Here is a 20,868-nt window from a genome sequence, read left to right on the forward strand (position 1 = left end):
ACATGACACCTTCAAGAATGTTCTATCCAATTTGCAGAAGCATTGTGGCTGCGTCTCTACTGGCGACAAATCGGTAATACCTATTCAAAATGAGGGCACATCGGAGCTTATTCCAAACACAGAGGGGAGATGCATCCCCCCAAGGTACTTATGTTTCACAACTCGGTTTCCATTTTATGTCAGCACAAACTTGGGAAGGAGGTGATCTTCACAACGGATTCAGTCTCTACTTAAGACCTTAGCATAGGCAAGGAGGTCAGAGGGGGCACAATAGACCGAGGACTTTACAAGCTCTAAGCATTGACCATTTTCTTCATTTACAGCTCTCGTAGAAGTGGTCTTTGGGACTACCGGTTTGGTCACTTCAATGTTAATGCTCTTTCTGGCGCCATCTGCAAGCCAATGATTGATGGCTTACTCAATGTTGCAAATATAGTGCAATTCTTGCATTCATGCATTTGTGGGAAGCAACCTAGAGAGGATATTCCAAAGCACTCTAAGCACCAAGCTTCTGCATCTATGTGGCCTTATGCAAACTTCATCCCTTTGCGAAGCTCTTTATTTTATTCTTGTGGTGGATCACTTCAGTCGATTCACTTGGATATACATTTAAGATAGAAGACAAATTAGGCTTTTCATGGCCCACTCCATGTTTTTCATAAGAATCATTGTATAGTAAGGTCATATTTATTATCGAAGCTATGTATGTTCATCTTGATGTAATAGCAAAACTCGTACTAACAATTTCTATGTTACAAGTCCTTTGAGTCGGGCTACTACATGGCTTGTTCATTTCTTCATCTCGAAGCACATAATTTAAATGCATGACATAGTCAAATGGCCACCTTCATCAATGTCAGATGCTCAAAATCAAAGGACGTCAAAAAAAGTACAAGTACAAATGTGCAATGCTACATACCTCTCTCTCGATAAGTTTGGAGAAGAACTTCTCCACCTGCCCAGCCGACACATCCCCTCTATAGTCTCTCCAAATTAAAACTCGTCCCTTCATATCCAACAAAAACAAAGCCGATGCTGCGCCCGCCATTGCGAACGAAATCTACTAAACTACTATTCTGTGAGTTCAGTCCATGAATTTGTACCTGAAAATGCCAAAACAGCATTTCTTAAGTTTTAAAAAAAAAGTCTCTCTTGCCCAGCATGACAAAATGATCGCACATATTCAAGAGTCTGGTGCAAGAAATCTCCAGGGGCAAAACCATGCATGTCAAATAATCTGCTCTTCTTTGAATCACTAAGCTCTGAGATCAAACCACCAAGCCCATTGACAAAGAAAATCTCAAAAATGACCATAGATCAGTAAGTTCTTTCCTAATAAGTGGTCAATTTTAGATCTCAGTCACAATCTGCATATCTAAAGCCAAGATCCAGGAAAATCAATCAGATCCGTCAGGGATTCTCTGCTGTAATTTGCAAACCCAAATTAATCGGGGAGGCTTCGATTTCCTGCAATGAAAAACTCTGATTTCTTTGCCCACACACAGATCCCTACAATGAACCATCAACACCATGCACCCAGGTGTCCCTGCATTGATGGTCTACTGCTTCATTTGCAAAACTTACCAGTGGGTCGCCTACGTATTGCGCGGAAAGAACAAATTGAAACGCATCTCAAAGAGTGGGGACCTTCTGCAAGTCTGTGTTACATCCGCTGCACGGGACAGGCGACACAGAAGAATCGATGAGCGAGAAAAATGTACGAAAGTCTTTTCGCTTGCGACATTTTTTGCACTTTTAAGTAGCTAAAGGTAAAAGCTTTAAACGTTGATTCACAAATTAAGCACCCATCGACTGACCCAGTTATATTATAACTAGCTGGCTGTACTCTACATATATTCATTCATTAGTAAGATTCCTCCAACCAATCACTAAGTGAACCTTAGTATTTTTCACGCCTATATTTATCGAGAGAGCTCCCTCAACCAAAAGGTTTGTCGAAGGTTTCGAACTCACACACACTGCTTGGATATTCGCAATTTTGTACTGGTGTAGCCCACACGAGGCTATTGATCACTGTTTCCTTATTATTATCAAAAAACGAAGGCAACGACAGCAAATCTACCACGGCTCCCCTTGCCCTTGTGCGCTCGTTCTGCCCTGTGGCTTCCTCTGAAGATCAGCCCTCCTATTCCTTGCTAACACGCATAGCTTCCGCCCCTCCCACGCCTGCCAGTGCTCGTATGTTGCGCTACCTGCCCCCATACTCTCCCAGTCTAGCAGTTTGTTTCCATTTCCTAGAGCTACCAGATCCCCTATGCACCTTGCATCTCCCCCCCTTCCTCCTCTCTATCTCTCTCCCCCCGCGCTACAATCGGGACCTCCACTCTCGCTTTTTTCTGCATCTGACAAGATTCGTCGTCATTTTTATTTTTCAAAAATGGGTATCATCTACTAGCGCGATGAGTTGCTTATGACCGTATGCAGGCTTGCCAAAAAAAAAGTACAGTAAATACTCTTGAACATTTGATTTGCTACTACGGTCGGCCGCCTTCGGCGACCCCTCTCTCTTTCTCTCTCCCTCTTTATCGCGTCCACAGGGGCTTCTTTCAGTTTTGGAGTTTATCTTTCATGTCGCAAATTTTGACACGTGTAAAGGGCTCTCCCTTCCGTCATATTATGTTAGTTTAGAGTAAACCTACTGTAATGTGCAAAATTAAATTAGAATGAGGATAAATGAGTTTACAAGCCTAATCATAAAGATGGCAAAAGTTACATAAAGAGAAAAACACCATACATGAACCATCACCCAAGCTTTTCAAATCCTCCATCTAATTTTGATTCTCTTTCATGTTAAAAAGCATTTATTTATTTTTGGGTAACTTTGCATGAGATTGGTGATATCTCTCCCTTTTAATCCTTGATGGTGTTTAATCATTTACAAGCTTTATTTGACATGGCATAACAACCATTTGTTGAATGCATTTCAAAAGATCTTTGATGCATTAACCAAAGATTTTGTCTTTGATACCATATAGTATGGTGTGGTTTTATTTTCAAAATAATATTTAAAAGATCACACACATACTTTTTGCAATGACCATGAACTCAAGAGAATTAAAATGCTTTAGTTGAGATTTGGTTCTTTCACTATAGAGTTTATCTTGTGACAGTTCTCTTCAATAATTTTTTTAAAACTATGTACATATTTATTTGTTAAAGTAGTAGCCAATCATCATATTTAGGTTCAAAGAGTTTCATGTGTAAGATTGTTACTTACTCTTTTGCTATCATATTGAGATGCTGTTTTTAATCTTTACTCAAGCAAGTCAAAGATCACACGTACACTTGTTTGAAGCAAAGTTTGTACAATGTATACTAACATGGGTGAAATTTTGATATTCGCTATACATTCAAAACAATACTTTATAGTAGTGATGTGTGAAAGAGCGTGTTGTCGGAGTGCACGGTTCTCCAGGATCGATCAAGAAAGCACCGGGCCTTTGATTGTAGACAGGAGACTAGCAGACATTCAAACTCGAATAAACGAGTGCAGATAGATTTAAATAGGTTTTAATACATGTAATACAATAGGTTTTAATACATGTAATACTCATAACGAAAGAGATTTTAAGAGAGAAGACTACAAGTAAGAACATTAGTAATTGATACGACGATAAGAACATAGATTCGAGACTCAAGAGATCTATTCAACTAATAGGTGACACAACCTCAATTTTTCTGATTACCCTTTTTACAATCCGGTTGCATATGCCGCATTGTTACGCCTTCTGAATTGCAACACTTCAACCAAAAAACTCCCGACAATTGAACCATTGTTAAGTCTTTCCGTGCTCTTGATGCTCTTCCCGACCTTCCCTTGTCTTCTCCAACTGCTCTCAAGAACAAGAATTGCCTTCTGTTGCAGTCAGTTCTCAAAAAGTCCTCCCAATAACCCTCAAAATTGGCCCAAAAAAAAAGAACCCTTTCAACTCATTAAAAACTCCTCTTATAGGAGGTATTAACCCTCAAATAAGAAAGAAAATGGCTTCCTCCTACCGTGCCATTCACTTTGAGCTCCTTTTAGTATTTCCCATGCCATTCACACATTTGTCGAGTAAACTTTGCATGCCTTGCCACCTCGGCGAGTTTCTCTCACCTCTCTGCATGGGAATCCCCCTTAGATTGGTTCTATTGGAATTTTCCCGGTCTTTGAACTCTCTCTCTCTCTCTCTCTCTCTCTCTCTCTCTCTCTCTCTCTCTCTCTCTCTCTACCACATGACCCTTCCCCTGCCCCAAGCACTAGCGAGGTTGCTAGTGTGTGTGTGTGGAGGGGGGGGGGGGTTTGTATTCAAAAAGGTTGGGCCCTTAGGGCATGTGGGAACGGTCACTACCCGAGCTGCCACACCAACGTTTTGCCACCCCCGCTGGCTGCCACACACACGCCACCCTGGGGCGCCACCACACTACAACAATGCGCGGCCAAAATTGCCCATCATCATTGTCGTGAGCGCCCGCAGCGCTCGAGCACGTGGATACCATAACCACACAGAGTGGAGAGCTCACTCTCTCCCTCTTCTTATACTCCAAAGGGGCATGCTCCTGGTCATATAGGCTTTAACTCCGGCTCATTTCTGCGCATGTGGGACAATTATCACCACTTGGCATTCTCAGAGTAGCCCATCATTTGAACTCCCTAAAAACTTCATTCAATTGGCCAAAAAAAAACACCCTTTTTCCCCACCAACTCCGCATGCTTGCCATTTACTGCTCACCGATCAGATCCTAGAGTGTAAAACTCGATGAAAGCTGTCGTCTTTGACTTGAAATTCCCCACTCTTTGCCGCTCTCTAAGACTCCGAAACCCACAAACCAAAGCCGCAAAACAGAACAGAGAAAAGCATTTGTCCTCAATCCATCATCAATTGCATCCGGCTTCAGGTTAACATATCTCGACCATCGAGAATCCGAATCACGAACTGCCACTACCTGTTAAATTCCTACAGTGCATACTTTGTCCACAACCTTGTCGAGCTTCAAAAACATATGCTGGCACACTTTCCAAAGTGATCAAACCGGCCCCTATAAAAACTTCATAGCTCTATAACTTGGCCTATGAGACTTGGATTGTTGATATGAAAAGACAAACAAGCTCCATAATTCAAGCCCTATGCATCTGTCACTTCAAACCGTCTTTGACCATCTAGCCCCATTTGCCCTATCCATCTAAGATCTACAACCACTTCCAGCTTTAAACTGCAATAAATATATCATCAGGGCTCCGTTTGATGAGCCTTCTGGACCAGCTTGTAAATCACTTCAAGCACCACAATATTACCACTTTTTGACAATCATGACTGCTTCTCAGTCTGCAGGCAACAACCTCATTTGATCCATCTCCTGATGTCATAGCAGAATCTGGTCTAAATCATCAGTTTGGCAAAACCATGAAAATGCAAGCAGATCCTTGTCTTTCACCCTGTGCCCCCAAAGCGGCACGACATCCACCCCCTCTAAACCTGCACATCCTCCGGTATGTGCCAATCTTTATTTAACTTTGAAGCATGAACCTGTTAACACATAACTACTACCGCACTGTGTGCATACTTGGAAAAAATTTCCAACATGTGGCTTTATTATAATATACCCTCCTGCAGGATCATAGGGAAAACATAAGAATTTCCTAAATAGTAGAACATAAGTAGGAATTGACCCTTAAACCATAATGAACCCCACCTCGATCATATGGCATATAAGTCAACAACTCCATACCACGAACATATCCAGCTCCACCCGAATCAAATGGCATATCCATCAATTGTCTTGGACCATGCATATAACCCTCTTCGTCTAGAGCAAAGTTAGTAGAAATTTCCCTATATCATAAGGTAACACCAAATCCCATAAATCATTAGGCATCGTTAGATACTGCCATATCCCTTGTGCCACCTGCTCCACCAATTGTTGATTATCAATTATGGGTAGGAGCATTGGTAGTGCACCTTCATCCCCTCGAGAAGTAAAATTTTGGTCCTGCTCATATGAGTCCATGAGTGCCCTGGAAAAGCTCTCTTCACGTGGTTCTAGATAATCATCAAGAAAAGTTTCCCTTTTTGGTACATACCCAAAGTCTAGTAAAACCTCATCCAACAATTGCATAAGGTCCTCATCAACTGCGTCTAGATAAACTTGCTTAAGCATGAAATCAGATTGCTCAGTATGCTTAGCTTCCATAACTAGAATCCTTCCAAAGCTTTGTCCAATAAACTCATAAGCTATGGGTCCACCGTTTCAAAAGAATTCTCTACCCTACACATCTCAGGCAGCAAACTAGGCTTTTCACATATGGCATGCACAATATTAGCCACACCTGCTATATACCGATCTTGAATCTTCTCTTCCTCATCCAAATATCTTTAAGCTTTCGTAGTGCTTATGGAGAGTAGAATCCACCATCTTATCCATATGATTAGCATAGTGAACGCAATCATAGTCAACACCAAGAGTTTGTACTTGATCTTGTACCGCACCATCAAATTGAGGATCAATCTGCCACATTGTGACCCTTCCATCACCGAAGCTTGATAAAGAAGGAGTCTGCACCCCCTCTAGTGGATCTTCAAGCACATTCTCTTGCATAGTCAAGCCCTCAAAATCTAGTGTAACCAAACCTTGTCGATGCTCGTGCACATCCACACCCTATAAACCCTTATGCATTTCTTGACCTTGTAAGTCTTTAGCTTCAACCTTCATCATGAAATCTACAATCCCAAGCTTTGCATAGACTGCCCGAACAACTTCTTCATCATCTTTATCCTGTGATAGCCTTCCATCCTCAAGCAAACATTCATCGATAGCAGTGTCAAGCTTAGCCTGAATTTGATTGCAAACCTCTGCATAAGTAGGCACATTACCACAATCATGTTCCTCTTCATACATGCTTGGATCCCATCATTCACGGATGACAGTGGCTTTAAACTTGCTCTAGCTATGCAAATTTTGTTGCTCAAGCTCTTGGACTCGCTTAATAAAATTTGGAATCACAAACTTGTCAAACTTTAGAATCCGGTTCTCTTTTGGTACCCCATGCAGCTATAGTTCCTCTTCATAGCATTGGAAGTAACCTGCTGGATCGTAGCCATAAAAAATGCTCTACTAATAAAAAACTGAGCATTTGGCATTTTCAAGTGCCAATTGCTCCACCATCTCCCGCTTCTAGCTTTCTTTCTCATTAAATTCCCTTTTTGTTATTGCTGACATTGATACTTGAAAATTTTATCAGTTGCTTTGATCTTGAAATCCACCTAGCTCACCTTTTGTAGATTGCTGCAATTGCCAGTTCTCGATTTTCAAACCGGTACCCAAATTTTGGTTCATAAATTGCAGAATATTGTTGCTGCAAAATAGCAGCCATTAGCCCTATAATTTACTCCATCTCTCTCTTCTTAGTTTGTCACCATGGCTGGCTCCATCTATCCCAGTCAATTCCACGTCTGGTGTTGGGGTATAAAGCCCAATGTGGTCGCCCAGGTAAGTGGGCGGGCCGCCAAGTATGTACACATATTCTTTTGTAAAAACCTAATAAGAACTCACTATGCTCTACACATTACAGTAGAGTGAGTTCACCATATCGTCGTGCTCTTCTTCTCGCACTCTCTCTCGCGTCACACTTCCGCTCGTACTCCTTCAACTGGTATCAGAGCTCAGATCGAGGCTCGGGGCAGCATTTGCAGGTAGCCAGAGTCACTTGCTCAAATTGGAGTGAGCTTCGACAGGTGAAGATACGGCCCCAAATCTTGTGGGTAAGTCCGAAGGGCTTGGTGTTCTCAGAATTTCATTCTGAGGTCATCTTGGCCACCGTTCGGCTCCGACAAAGTTTTGCGCAAGCCATTTTCGACTACGTGGTCTCGGCGGGTGCAGATCCGACTCTGCAAATTTGGGGTTTCGGTCTACAACTGCAGGTGCTGAGGATATCGGCACTCCCAAAGTGCTGATTTGTGGCTGTCTACACAACGAAGGACGGCTCACAGTTCTTGGAGGCGTGTCACATACGACACGGGCGCACCTACACACAGATTGTAGGTGACATCTACTAGTTCATCAGGTAGCTTGTGTTTGTTGCTTGATATTCCAGATTTCATCCTGACATTGCAGGTACTTCCACATGGGATGTATTGTCAGAGATGATGTATGTCTGTTGAGGGTTTGCTGGCTGTGAGTCACGCAGCAAACAACCGCCGCAGCGGTTACAACATACAATGGGAAATTTGTGGATGTATGACTTTGTGGGAAGTCTATGTACTGTCAGATTTATTGCAGTCTTTGTTGAGGGTCGAGTGAGGTTTTATTGAGCTGGGGGATTCTCGAATGTTGAGATCCTTTCGGTGATACATGTCTTGGAGCGATCCCTCGAGCACCCTCAGATAGGCAGCTAGGATGTATTGACTGTGAGTTAGACAGTGGGGATTGCATCTTTGCTTTACTGCCGTTGAGGCATTGTTGCATTCTATGCTTACAGGACAGTGAGAGACAGTACAGGTGCAGGACAGGTTTACCCACAGCTTACAGTGTCAGAGAGACAGTGGTTTTTTGAGCTGTTTTTTGGTCTGTTTTTTAGTACACCAGAGCCATTTTACAAAGGAGACTCTGGTGAAATTTATGCAGAATCTAAAGCTTTCTTGGTTCATTTGACAGGTTGATATTGGTTCAGAGGTCAGTTTACAGGGGAAACTCTGTCGAATTTTTCCCAGGAAAGTAAACTACTATGAAGCGTAGCTATGGCTGGATCACAGGACACTGCTCTTTACAATATCAAGAAACTGGATGGAACCAATTTCCCATTGTGGAAGAAGCAGATTTGGCACGTGTTGGTACAAAAGAAGCAGATAAAACCTATAAAGCTCAAGGGGATAAAACCAGAAGATATGGACGAAGATGAATGGAGTGAAATGGATGAATTGGCACTTTCTACCATTATGCTGACTTTGGCAGAAAGCGTTTACTTCAATGTAGCAGATGAGATGTCGGCTTATCAAGCATGGTTAAAGCTGAGTGATCTTTATGAGAAGCAGAGTGCAGCTTCACAGGTTTACTGGCTTAAGAAGCTTGTTGACTTGAAGATGAAAGAAGGGACACCTATGTCCAATCATCTGAATGAATTCAACACCATCTACAGTCAGTTGTCAGCTCAAGGTGTCAAGTTTGATGAACCTGTTAGAGCTATGTTTCTGTTGATCACATTGCCGGAAAGTTGGGACACTTTTCGCACAGCTTTGAGTAATTCTGCACCTCTAGATGGTTTGAACATAGCAGGTGTAGAAGGAAGTCTGCTTACTGAAGAAACCAATAGAAAGACAATGGAAAAAGGCAAAGGAACAGCCTTAGTTGTCAGGGGAAGGACCAAAGAAAAGTACGAAGGTGGAAAGAGGAATCAATCTCGTAGCAAGTCCCGTAGTGCTAAAGGCAAGAGTGACATAGAATGCTATCATTGTGGCAAGAAGGGTCACATGAAAAGAGACTGCAGAGAATGGAAAGCAGAAAAAGGCAAAGAGAAAGCTAAAGACCATGGTGAGAAGAACAAGTCCTCAGTGAAGATTCAAGAAATAAATGTGACAAACACTGTTGCAGAGGATGACAGTCTAGTGTCAGGAGACATCTACTTGTTGAAGAATACAATGGACTCAACTCTTCTTACAGCATCTGATGGAAATGCACTGAGTGACTGGATTATAGACTCAGGGGCATCACTTCATGTGTCTCCAAACAAGGAGTGGTTTACCTCTTATGTGACCACTAAAGATCATGTTCGGCTAGGCAATGGGCAGACATGTGAGATCTTAGGTGTTGGAGATGTTCAATTGAAGTTTCAGAATGGCTCTTCTTTCACGCTGAAGAATGTGAGACATGTTCCTGCAATTACAAAGAGCTTGATCAGCACAGGTTTACCTTATGATGATGGCTACATCACCACTTTTGGACAGAACATGTGGAAGATATCCAAGGGTTCTATGACAGTAGCACATGGAGTAAAGTCTGGCGGACTTTACATGATTTATGTATCAAATGTCTCTAAAAATGTAATCAATGTAACCGAGTAGCCGAACGTTTCTTTGTGGCATATCCGGTTAGGACATATGTCAAAGAAGGGAATGGAAATCTTGTCTCGTTCTGGTTATTTGCCTGGCTTGTCATTTAATGATTTTGAATTCTGTGAACATTGTCTGTATGGTAAGAAAACACAGCAGTCACATAAGAATAGAAGCAGTAGAAGAGATACACAGTTGGCACTTGTTCATAGTGATTTGTGTGGACCTATGCCTAACCTATCTCTAGGGGGAGCTTCTTACTTTATGACATTTATAGATGATTACTCGAGGAAAGTATGGGTTTACTTTCTCAAGCACAAGGATGAAGCGTTTAGTGTTTTCAAAACGTTTGTGACACTTGTGGAGAATCAGAGTGGCAAGAAGCTTAAATGCTTACGCAATGACAATGGTGGAGAGTATGTTTCAAAGGCCTTTCAGGACTTTTGTGAGTCAAAAGGTATAAAACGTGAACTTACTGCTCCTTACAATCCTCCTCAAAATGGTGTTGCTGAGAGGATGAATAGGACCATACAAGAGAAGGTCAGAAGGATGTTGTCTAATGCACAGCTGCCAAATGGGTTTTGGGGTGAAGCTGTATCAACAGCTGTTCATCTTGTAAATAGATCTCCTAGCAAGGTTTTGCAGAAGGATTCAGTGCCAGAGATGGTATGGTCAGGCAAAATGCCCTCATACAAGCATCTCAGAGTCTTTGGCTGTGAGGCATATACTCACGTTCCAAAGGACTTTAGGAACAAACTTGAGCCAAAGAGTAGAAAGTGCATCTTTCTAGGCTATGGTAATTCTGGTGAGATGGGGTACAGACTTTGGGATCCCGAATCCAGAAAGGTTATCCGCAGCAATGATGTTCACTTTAATGAATCCAAATATCATTCTAAAGCAGAGAGGGTTGAGGAGATTAGAAGAGTTGTCTTCCAAGAAGATGGACCTGCACGTGCAAGACAAAATGTCAGGGCTCAAGAGGAGCAAGGATAGGATAGATTGGAACCACAGGGTGTGGCTGAGCCTGAGCCACCTATTGTGCGTAGATCTAGACGTATCACGCGACCTCCTGATAGGTTTGTTCCATCTATGAAATATGTCATGTTGACTGATTGCAATGAGCCTTTATGTTACAAGGAAGCAATGCAAATGAAGGACTCCGGGAATTGGAAATTGGCCATGCAGTCAGAGATGACAGCTCTGCATAAAAACCAGACATGGAAGCTAGTTAAATTACCACGGGGCAAAAAGGCTCTACCTTGTAAATGGGTTTACAGGTATAAGATCACCACTCATGATAGTCAACCAAAGTACAAAGCAAGGCTTGTTGCCAAGGGCTTTAAAGAACAAGGCATTGACTTTGATGAAGTCTTCTCTCCGGTGGTCAAGATGACTACATTGAGATGCTTTCTTGCATTGGTTGCCATATTAGATTTGGTGTTGCACCAAATGGATGTCAACACTGTTAGGAAATAAGACGTAGCTAAATAGATATTTGAGTAGATTACTTAATGGAGAGAGATAGATTTCACACACAAGAGATTATAGAGTAGAGAGAGAGAGAGAGAGAGAGTACACACGATATACGTGGTTCACCCAATGTGGGCTACGTCCACGGGAAAGCAACCACTCAATGGCTTTGGCACTTCAAAAGAAGAAGTAGTTTACAAAGGGATTAAACCCTTAATAGAGCTCCCGCCTTGCTTCACTCTCACCACCTCACACTCACCTTGTTGCATCAACTTCACACTATGAAATGTGTGTAGAAATGGCCTCCTTTTATAGGCCAAAAGGGCTGCCCTCTCTTATGAGAGGCAGTCATGTGTAGCCGCCCTTGTGTGAATAAGTCCAAATCGAACCCTCCAATCCGCCCATGTGTGGCCGTCCTTGTGTAGACAAATCCACTTTTGAATTCGGCCACCGGCCATTGGATTTGGCCACCGGCCACCGGCCATTGACTTCCGACCACCGGCCACCGGCCATTGACTACCGGCCAACCGACCGGTTGTTTTCCGACCACTTTCCGGCCGCCGTCCGGCCATAATATTCCGGCAAAAAGGAATATTCTAGCGAGGGAAAAAAAAAGTCTCGGGGGCCTCCGCCCCCGAGGCCCCTAAAGTTGCCCTTGATTCTTGTCCATGAAAATTTTGGTTTCCGATGAGTGATTTTCCTTCACGCACGATGGCTTCTCCTCATAATGGGGGCCTTACAAATGTACGCTTTTACCACAGAAAATTACAAGGGTAAATCAGGCTCCATACTTAACAATCTCCCACTTGGAGACTGATCTCCAAACCAAACCTGTGACTGCTTTCCATTCTGGCTTCTTATCCTTCAATGCCGATTGAAGATGAGCAAAAGCTCAACTTCTCCTTGTTGACCACCTTTGTAAACATGTCTGCAGGATTTTCACTTGTATGCACCTTTCCTAGCTTTAGCTGTCCCTCTTCCAAAAGAGTGCGTATAAAGTGATATCTCACCTCAATGTGCTTTGTCCTTGAATGAAAGGCTGAGTTCTTCGCAAGATGGATAGCGCTTTGGCTATCATTGTACAAGACATAATTGTCTTGTTTGAATCCAAGCTCTTCTAAGAATCTGCGAAGCCATAGAATTTCTTTGCTTGCCTCCGTCATTGCTACATACTCTGCTTCCGTGGTAGAAAGTGAAACCACTTTCTGCAGCTTTGAAGCCCAGCTTATTGCTGTGCCTCCAACCGTGAACACATAGCCAGTAGTGCTCCTTCGAGTATCTTTGTCACCTGCCATATCTGCATCAGCATACCCTTCTAGAAAAATATCAGTTCCTCCAAAATACAAAGCATTTGTTGTTGTCCCTTTTAGATACCTAAGTATCCACTTCACAGCTTGCCAATGCTCTTTACTTGGGTTGTCCATGAACCTACTCACAACTCCCACTGCATGTGCAATGTCTGGCCTTGTCCAGACCATAGCATACATTAGAGAACCTACCGCTGCAGCATATGGAACTTTAGACATATAGGCTATCTCCTCTTGTGTCTTTGGACACATATCCTTCATTAGTTTAAAATGACCAGCCAAAGGTGTAGAAACTGGTTTTGCATTTTGCATTGCAAACCTTTCTAGTACCTTCTTGATGTAATCTTCTTGAGATAGCTTTATTGTCTTCTTCGTCCTGTCCCTTGATATTTTCATATTATCCTCTTCACAACACCTAAATCTTTCATTGAAAAAGATTTAGACAGCTCCTCTTTTAGGTCTTTGATGTCCTGCATGTTAGCACTTGCAATCAACATGTCATCAACATACAACATTAGGATGATGAATTTCCCATCTCCCAAATTCTTTGTGTAGACGCAGTGATCCGAGTTGCATCTTGTGAATCCATGATTCAACATCCATCGATCAAACTTCAAGTACCATTGTCTTGATGCTTGCTTTAAACCATACAAGTTCTTCTTTAATCTGCAAACCATTTTCTCCTTACCTTTTACTTCATACCCCTTTGGTTGAAGCATGTAGATTTCCTCCTCTAAGTCACCATGAGGGAATGCCGTATTTACATCCATTTGCTCGAGATTTAAATCATGAGCAGCCACAAGGCTTAAGACAAGCCCAATTGAGTTCATTTTTACAACAGGAGAAAATATTTCATTGAAGTCAATACCTTTCTTTTGAGAAAACCCTTTTACCACAAGCCTAGACTTGTACCTTTTCTTCCCACCTTCTTCTTCCTTCAACTTGTACACCCATTTGTTTTGAAGTGCCCGCTTACCTTTAGGCAACTCAACCAACTCCCATGTTTGGTTGCGATGTAGTGAGTCCATCTCCACTTGCATGCTCTTCGCCCATTCTTCTTTGGATTCATGTTGCATAGCTTCTTCGTATGATTCCGGCTCTCCAGAATCTGAGATCAAGAGATGGTTGAAGGAAGGAACAAACCTTTCTGGAGGTCTACTTGCTCTTGTAGATCTTCGGGGAATAGGTTGAGGCTCCTCATTTGGTTGATGTTGTTGCACATTGTCACCGTTTGCAGTCCTTGAGTCTTCGCCGTCCTCAAGCTCCATGTACTCATCACCTGTTTCTTTTGTTTGTTTTCTTTCCAAGTAATCTTTGTACATATTTTGTTCGTTAAAAATTACATCCCTACTCCTTAAGATTTTACCATCTTCAGGATTCCATAGGCGATACCCAAAGTCACCTTCTCCATAGCCAATGAAGAAACACTTTTTGGACTTTGCATCTAGCTTTGATCTTAGGCTTCTATCTATGTGCATGAAAGCCTCACACCCAAACACTTTGAGAAATGCATAATTCACCGGTTTACCTGTCCATGCCTCTTCTGGAACTCCCCCATCCAATGATGTTGAGGGTGACCGGTTGATTAAGTACACAAACGTACTTACAGCTTCCGCCCAAAGCTCAAGCGGTAGGCCTGCATGTAGCCGCATGCTTTGTGCTCGCTCCATGATTGTCCTGTTCATCCTTTCCGAAATCCCATTTTGTTGAGGTGTCCTTGGAGTTGTCCTTTGCCTCCGAATGCCATTGCTAGCACAAAAGCTTTCAAAAGCATGGCTGCAATATTCACCTCCATTGTCGGATCTGAGGCATTTAACCTTAGTACCTGTTTCATTCTCCATTGTCGGATCTGAGGCATTTAACCTTAGTACCTGTTTCATTCTCCACAAAGGCTTTCCACCTTTGAAATATGGAAAATACATCGGATTTATTCTTCATGACATAAACCCATGTTTTTCTAGTCGCATCGTCTATGAATGTTACATAGTACAATGAGCCACCAAGTGATGGTGTACTTGCAGGACCCCAAACATCAGAATGAACCAACTCAAGTTTTTTATTTTTTCTTTCATTTCCTGATTTTTGAAATTTTACCCTCTTTTGTTTACCATAAACACAATCTTCACAGAACTCTAAGCCCACTTCTTTCAAACCTGGTAGAAGCTTCTTTGTTTGAAGGATTTGCATTCCTTTGGCACTCATATGCCCAAGTCGATAGTGCCACACCGCACTATCAACTTCTGTAGTTGTTGCACAAGCTGAAGGTTGCGTGCTAACAGTACACAAGTAAAGTGTACCGACCTTTTCTCCCTTGGCAACCACCAAAGATCCCTTTGAGATCTTCCACCGTTTGTTTCCGAATGCAATGTTGTGACCTTCATCGTCCAATTGTCCTGTAGAGATCAAATTTTTGCGAAGAGAAGGAACATGCCTAACATCTTTAAGCTTCCATTCATTTCCGTTAGCGGTTTTGATAGAAACTGTACCTTTGCCGACAATCTCACAAGCTTCATCATCTCCCAAGTATACATACCCAAAATTACCTTTGGTGTAATCTTGGAAATGTTGCTTGTGTAGTGTCGCATGGAATGAAGCCCCGGAATCTACTATCCAGGAATTAGACACATTGTCTAATGAGAGAATTAGAGCATCTTGCTCTACTTTACTTGCCACATTGGCCTCCGATGTTGGCTTGTTGTCTTGAGACGCAGTCTCCTTCTTCTTCTTGGACCAGCAATCCTTCTTGACGTGGCTCTTCTTGCTGCAGTTCCAACATTCAAGAACTGACTTTGTGCGTGACTTGCTCCGTCTTGAGTGATCACGACCCTTTTGGCTTTTGAACCTCTCCTTAGGCCTTCCTCTTGTTTCCAGTGACAATGCAGCACTTGATGATTCTCCTGTGCTTCTCCTTCGTATTTCCTCGCTTAGGAGAACACCCACAACATCATCAAACTTAAGAGTATTTGTACCAGAGATAGAATTACTTACAGCCATCACAAGGCTATCCCAACTATCCGGTAGAGATGATAGTATAAGGAGAGCTCGCACTTCGTCATCGAAATTGATTTTCACCGATCGAAGTTGACTTATGTTTGTGTTAAAGTCATTTAGGTGTTCTGCAACTGAACCATTCTCTGCCACATTTAGATTGAACAAGCGCTTCATAAGAAATACCTTATTGGATGCCGATGGTTTCTCGTAGAAGTCGTCAAGTGACTTCATCAAGTCCTCCGTGCTCTTCATCTCCGAAACATTGAAGGCCACCGTTGACGCCAAGCTTAACCGGATTGTTCCCAGTGCCTTTCGATCAAGGACAATCCATGCTTCATCTGCCATCGTTGCGGGCTTCTTTGCAAGACCGCCTAGTGGCAAATAGAGGTCCTTCTGGTAGAGATAGTCTTCAATCTGCATCTTCCAATGTTGGTAGTTTTTACCGTTGAACTTCTCAATCTTGAGCTTCCCTTCCTCTGCCATAACTCCCACTCAATTCAAGGAATCCTTTCCTTGAGATAATTTAGCTACGAGCAAACCTTGCTCTGATACCAGTTGTTAGGAAATAAGACGTAGCTAAATAGATATTTGAGTAGATTACTTAATGGAGAGAGATAGATTTCACACACAAGAGATTATAGAGTAGAGAGAGAGAGAGAGAGAGAGAGAGAGAGTACACACGATATACGTGGTTCACCCAATGTGGGCTACGTCCACGGGAAAGCAGCCACTCAATGGCTTTGGAACTTCAAAAGAAGAAGTAGTTTACAAAGGGATTAAACCCTTAATAGAGCTCCCGCCTTGCTTCACTCTCACCACCTCACACTCACCTTGTTGCATCAACTTCACACTATGAAATGTGTGTAGAAATGGCCTCCTTTTATAGGCCAAAAGGGCTGCCCTCTCTTATGAGAGGCAGCCATGTGTAGCCGCCCTTGTGTGAATAAGTCCAAATCGAACCCTCCAATCCGCCCATGTGTGGCCGTCCTTGTGTAGACAAATCCGCTTTTGAATTCGGCCACCGGCCACTGGCCATTGACTTCCGACCACCGGCCACCGGCCATTGACTACCGGCCACCGGCCAACTGATCGGTTGTTTTCCAACCACTTTCCGGCCGTCGTCCGGCCATAATATTCCGGCGAGAGAAAAAAAGTCTCGGGGACGGGGCCCCTAAAGTTGCCCCTGATTCTTGTCCATGAAAATTTTGGTTTCCGGTGAGTGATTTTCCTTCACGCATGATGGCTTCTCCTCATAATGGGGGCCTTACAAATGTGCACTTTTACCACAAAAAATTACAAGGGTAAATCAGGCTCCATACTTAACATGTTGGGATCGGAGAGCACACACACAGAGAGCCAGCACGAAGAAGGAGATAGACACAGTGTGTGGCGGGGCGGTACTCACACTACAATGTGTAGATATGAGTATAGTTATTATGAATGAGTAAATGAATGGCTGTACATGGGCGGCTGAACAACGGGCAGCCGGGCACACGGGCCTTTAACCCAACAATCTCCCACTTAAAGGCAGTGTGCCTTTAAAGTGGCCAAAGTACAGCAAAAGAAGTCAAGCCATACCCATCAGCGATCTACAGTGTGCAAACCGCTGTGAGGCTAACGACTTCGTGAGTAGATCAGCAGGGTTATCGTCAGTGTGTACCTTGACAAGCTCTATGCGCTTATCCTCTAGCACCTCTCGTATGAAGTGATACCTCACCTCAATGTGCTTTGTCTTCGCATGGAAGACAGGATTCCGTGCCAACGCTATGGCACTCTGGCTATCACAATGTAGAATCGGAGCATCACAAGCCATACCAAGATCTCCCACTAGTCGTGAGAGCCATACGGCCTCCTTGGCAGCCTCAGTGGCAGCCATATATTCAGCCTCTGTAGTGCTCAAAGCAACGCATGGCTGTAAACGTGATGCCCACGAAACCGGTCCACCTGCAACTGTGAACACATAGCCGCTAGTAGACTTCCTCGAGTCCACTGACCCTGCATAGTCTGAATCTGTATATCCGCAAACAGACATATCCTTCTCACCATAACATAGGGACAACTCTGAAGTCCCTCTCAAGTATCTAAGAATACCTCTCACTGCATCCCAATGACGCTTGCCCGGGTTAGACATGTACCTGCTAACCACACCAACTGCATGAGCAAGATCTGGACGCGTAGCCACCATGGCATACATCAAGGAACCAACAGCTGACGCATAGGGAATCTGAGACATCTCTGTAGTCTCCAAATCTGTCTGAGGGCAGTCATCATGGCTGAGTTTTACATATGGAGGCAACGGGGTACTAATGGCCTTCCCCCCTTCCATATGAAAACGCTCAAGCACCCTGTCAATGTACTCTTTCTGACTAAGAAAAAGCATCTTGCGAGAACGATCACGAGTGATCCGCATACCCAAAATATGACTGGCATCCCCAAGATCCTTCATAGAAAAGGTCTCATGTAGCCTATGTTTCAAGGCATCCACATCAGAAATACACTTCCCTGCGATCAGCATGTCATCCACATACAAAACCAAAACAATAAGACTACCATCTGCAGCCTTGCTAGTATAGAGGCATGGGTCCTCATAACTGCGTACATAGCCCAATGAACTCATGAATGCATCAAACTTACGATACCATTCACGAGATGATTGCTTCAGCCCATACAAGGTCTTAAGAAGCCGGCATACCATCTTCTTTGAACCATGAATAACAAACCCACTTGGTTGCTCCATGTACAAATCCTCGTGCAAGTCCGGATGTAAGAAAGCTGTTTTTACATCCATTTGCTTCAACTCCATGTCTTCTGTAGCTACCAAAGCAAACAACATACGCAAAGTAGACATCTTCACCACTGGGGAGAAGATCTCGTTAAAATCAATGCCCTTCTGTTGCTTGAATCCTTTAGCCACAAGCCTTGCTTTGTACCTAGGCTTTGCATCCATTGAACACAGTTTTATCTTGTAAACCCACTTGCATGGTAGTGCCTTCTTACCCTTTGGCAAAGGAGTAAGCTCCCACGTTTCATTTTGGATCAACGAATCCATCTCTGACTGCATAGCCTGCTCCCACTTGAGCTTGTCAACACTAGACATGGCCTCATCATAACATGATGGCTCCCCGCAATCAGTCAACAATACATAATCCATAGAAGGCACAAAACGCTGAGGCTGTCTTGCACGCCGCTCTGAACGCCTCAAAGACTGTGCAGGAGGTGCATCTGGCTGTCCCACATCTACATGATCTCCCAACAAGGGCTGATCTGGCTGTCCCACATCTACATGATCTCCCAACAAGGGCTGATCTTCCACTTGAGGGTCAATGGGCTGCCCACGAGCAGCCATGGGACCATCATACCGATGTCCATCCTCCTCAAATATCACACGCCGAACCTCAACCGTTCGCGGTGATGCTCTATACATAGAGTCCTCATGAAAAACAACATCATGGCTGCGCACAATCTTCCTGTCAATAGGATCCCACAATCGATAACCCATCTCACCAGAGCTACCATAACCCAAGAAGATACATCTCTTGCTCTTTGGATCCAATTTGCTGCGTTTTGCCTTAGGTACATGTACATAAGCTTCACAGCCAAAAACACGAAGGTGACCATACGAAGGTGTCAAACCTGTCCATACCTCTTCAGGCACTTTGAAGCCCAAAGGAACACTAGGTGAACGATTTATCAAATGCACAGAAGTGGCAACAGCTTCAGCCCAAAATCCATTTGACAAACCAGCCATAGAAAGCATACTACGGACTTTTTCCTGTATAGTCCTGTTCATGCGCTCTGCCACACCATTTTGAGGAGGTGTATAGGGAGCACTAAGCTCGCGCCGTATACCCTTCTCAACACATAATGTTGTGAAAGCATGAGACATAAATTCACCCCCATTGTCCGTACGTAAGCACTTCAACTTACAACCTGATTGGTTCTCAACAAGAGCCAACCATTGCTTAAATATATCAAACACCATATCCTTCTTACGAATGGGGTATGCCCATACCTTCCTGCTAGCATCATCAATGAACGTAACAAAGTACATAGCACCTCCAAGAGAAGCATTGGGCATCGGCCCACATACATCACTATGCACCAAAGCTAGCTTTTCCAAAGATCTGTGTGGAACACTTTTCTTATGAGAAGACCGAGCATGTCGACCATAAAGGCAATGCTCACAAAACTCAAAACCACCAAAATCTGAAACGGGAATGTAATCCGCACGTGCCAACAACTTCATACCTTTTAGTGACATATGCCCCAAACGCTGATGCCATAAAGAAGTAGGAGGTTGCTCAGTGATCCCCACAATGTGATCAGCCACACTAGCTACACAAAGGGAATACAACGTATTCCTCTTAGCACCTTTAACCAAAACAAGGCTGCCCTTAGTGATCTTCCAACCTCCATCACCAAAAGATACATTGAAACCAAGTGAATCCAACTGACCCACACTAATCAAGCTTTTTGCAAGAGCCGGCACATGACGCACACGCTGCAAGACAAACGTAGTAGAGTTTGGCATAGCCAAATGAATATCCCCAATGCCATGAATCTGCATAGAACGCCCATCGGCAATCCTGACAGTACCCGTGCTCGAAGCATCATAGTCATGAAACCACGACCTATGAGGCGTAACGTGAAAAGAAGCACCACTGTCAATGACCCAATCCATAGGCATACTACGCTCATGAGTGAGAAGAAAAGCGTCATCAAAATAGGATGCAAGCAACACATCACCAAGCTCTTCACTAGTAGCACTAGTCGGAGCACATACATGGTCATCTTGAGAGCTACACTCTCCCTGTGTTGCATTTAACTCCTCAATCTTGACATTGGATTTAGGCTTGTCCTTAGCATCATGGTCTTTCTTCTTACCATCTCCATTTTCCCTTTTCCACTTGTAACAATCCTTTTTGAAATGGCCTTTTCTACCACAATGAAAACATTCCACATCCTTTTTACTTGTGCCTGCACGGGACTTGCTTCTAGATTTACCCCTGTTGGACTTATACTTGTCCATAGTCCTGCCTCTGACAACCATTGCACTA

General features: G+C 43.4%; 1 protein-coding gene across 1 annotated transcript in view; it reads right to left on the bottom strand.

Moving 5' to 3' along the window:
* Positions 1 to 1,774, bottom strand: part of LOC147446527 (AP-1 complex subunit mu-2) — a 40,659-nt gene extending 38,885 nt beyond the window's left edge. The window contains exons 1-2 of the mRNA XM_086525748.1: positions 1,585 to 1,774; positions 920 to 1,103 (exon numbers count right to left, since the gene is read on the bottom strand). Of these exons, the coding sequence (XP_086381874.1) occupies positions 920 to 1,048 (129 nt within the window). The 5' untranslated portion in view covers positions 1,049 to 1,103; positions 1,585 to 1,774. The remainder of the gene's footprint in view (positions 1 to 919; positions 1,104 to 1,584) is intronic.
* Between the last annotated feature and the right edge of the window lie 19,094 nt (positions 1,775 to 20,868).

This window comes from Adiantum capillus-veneris, chromosome 12 (genome assembly GCF_014529385.1).
Source record: "Adiantum capillus-veneris isolate H3 chromosome 12, ASM1452938v2, whole genome shotgun sequence".
NCBI classification, from domain to species: Eukaryota; Viridiplantae; Streptophyta; class Polypodiopsida; order Polypodiales; family Pteridaceae; genus Adiantum; species Adiantum capillus-veneris.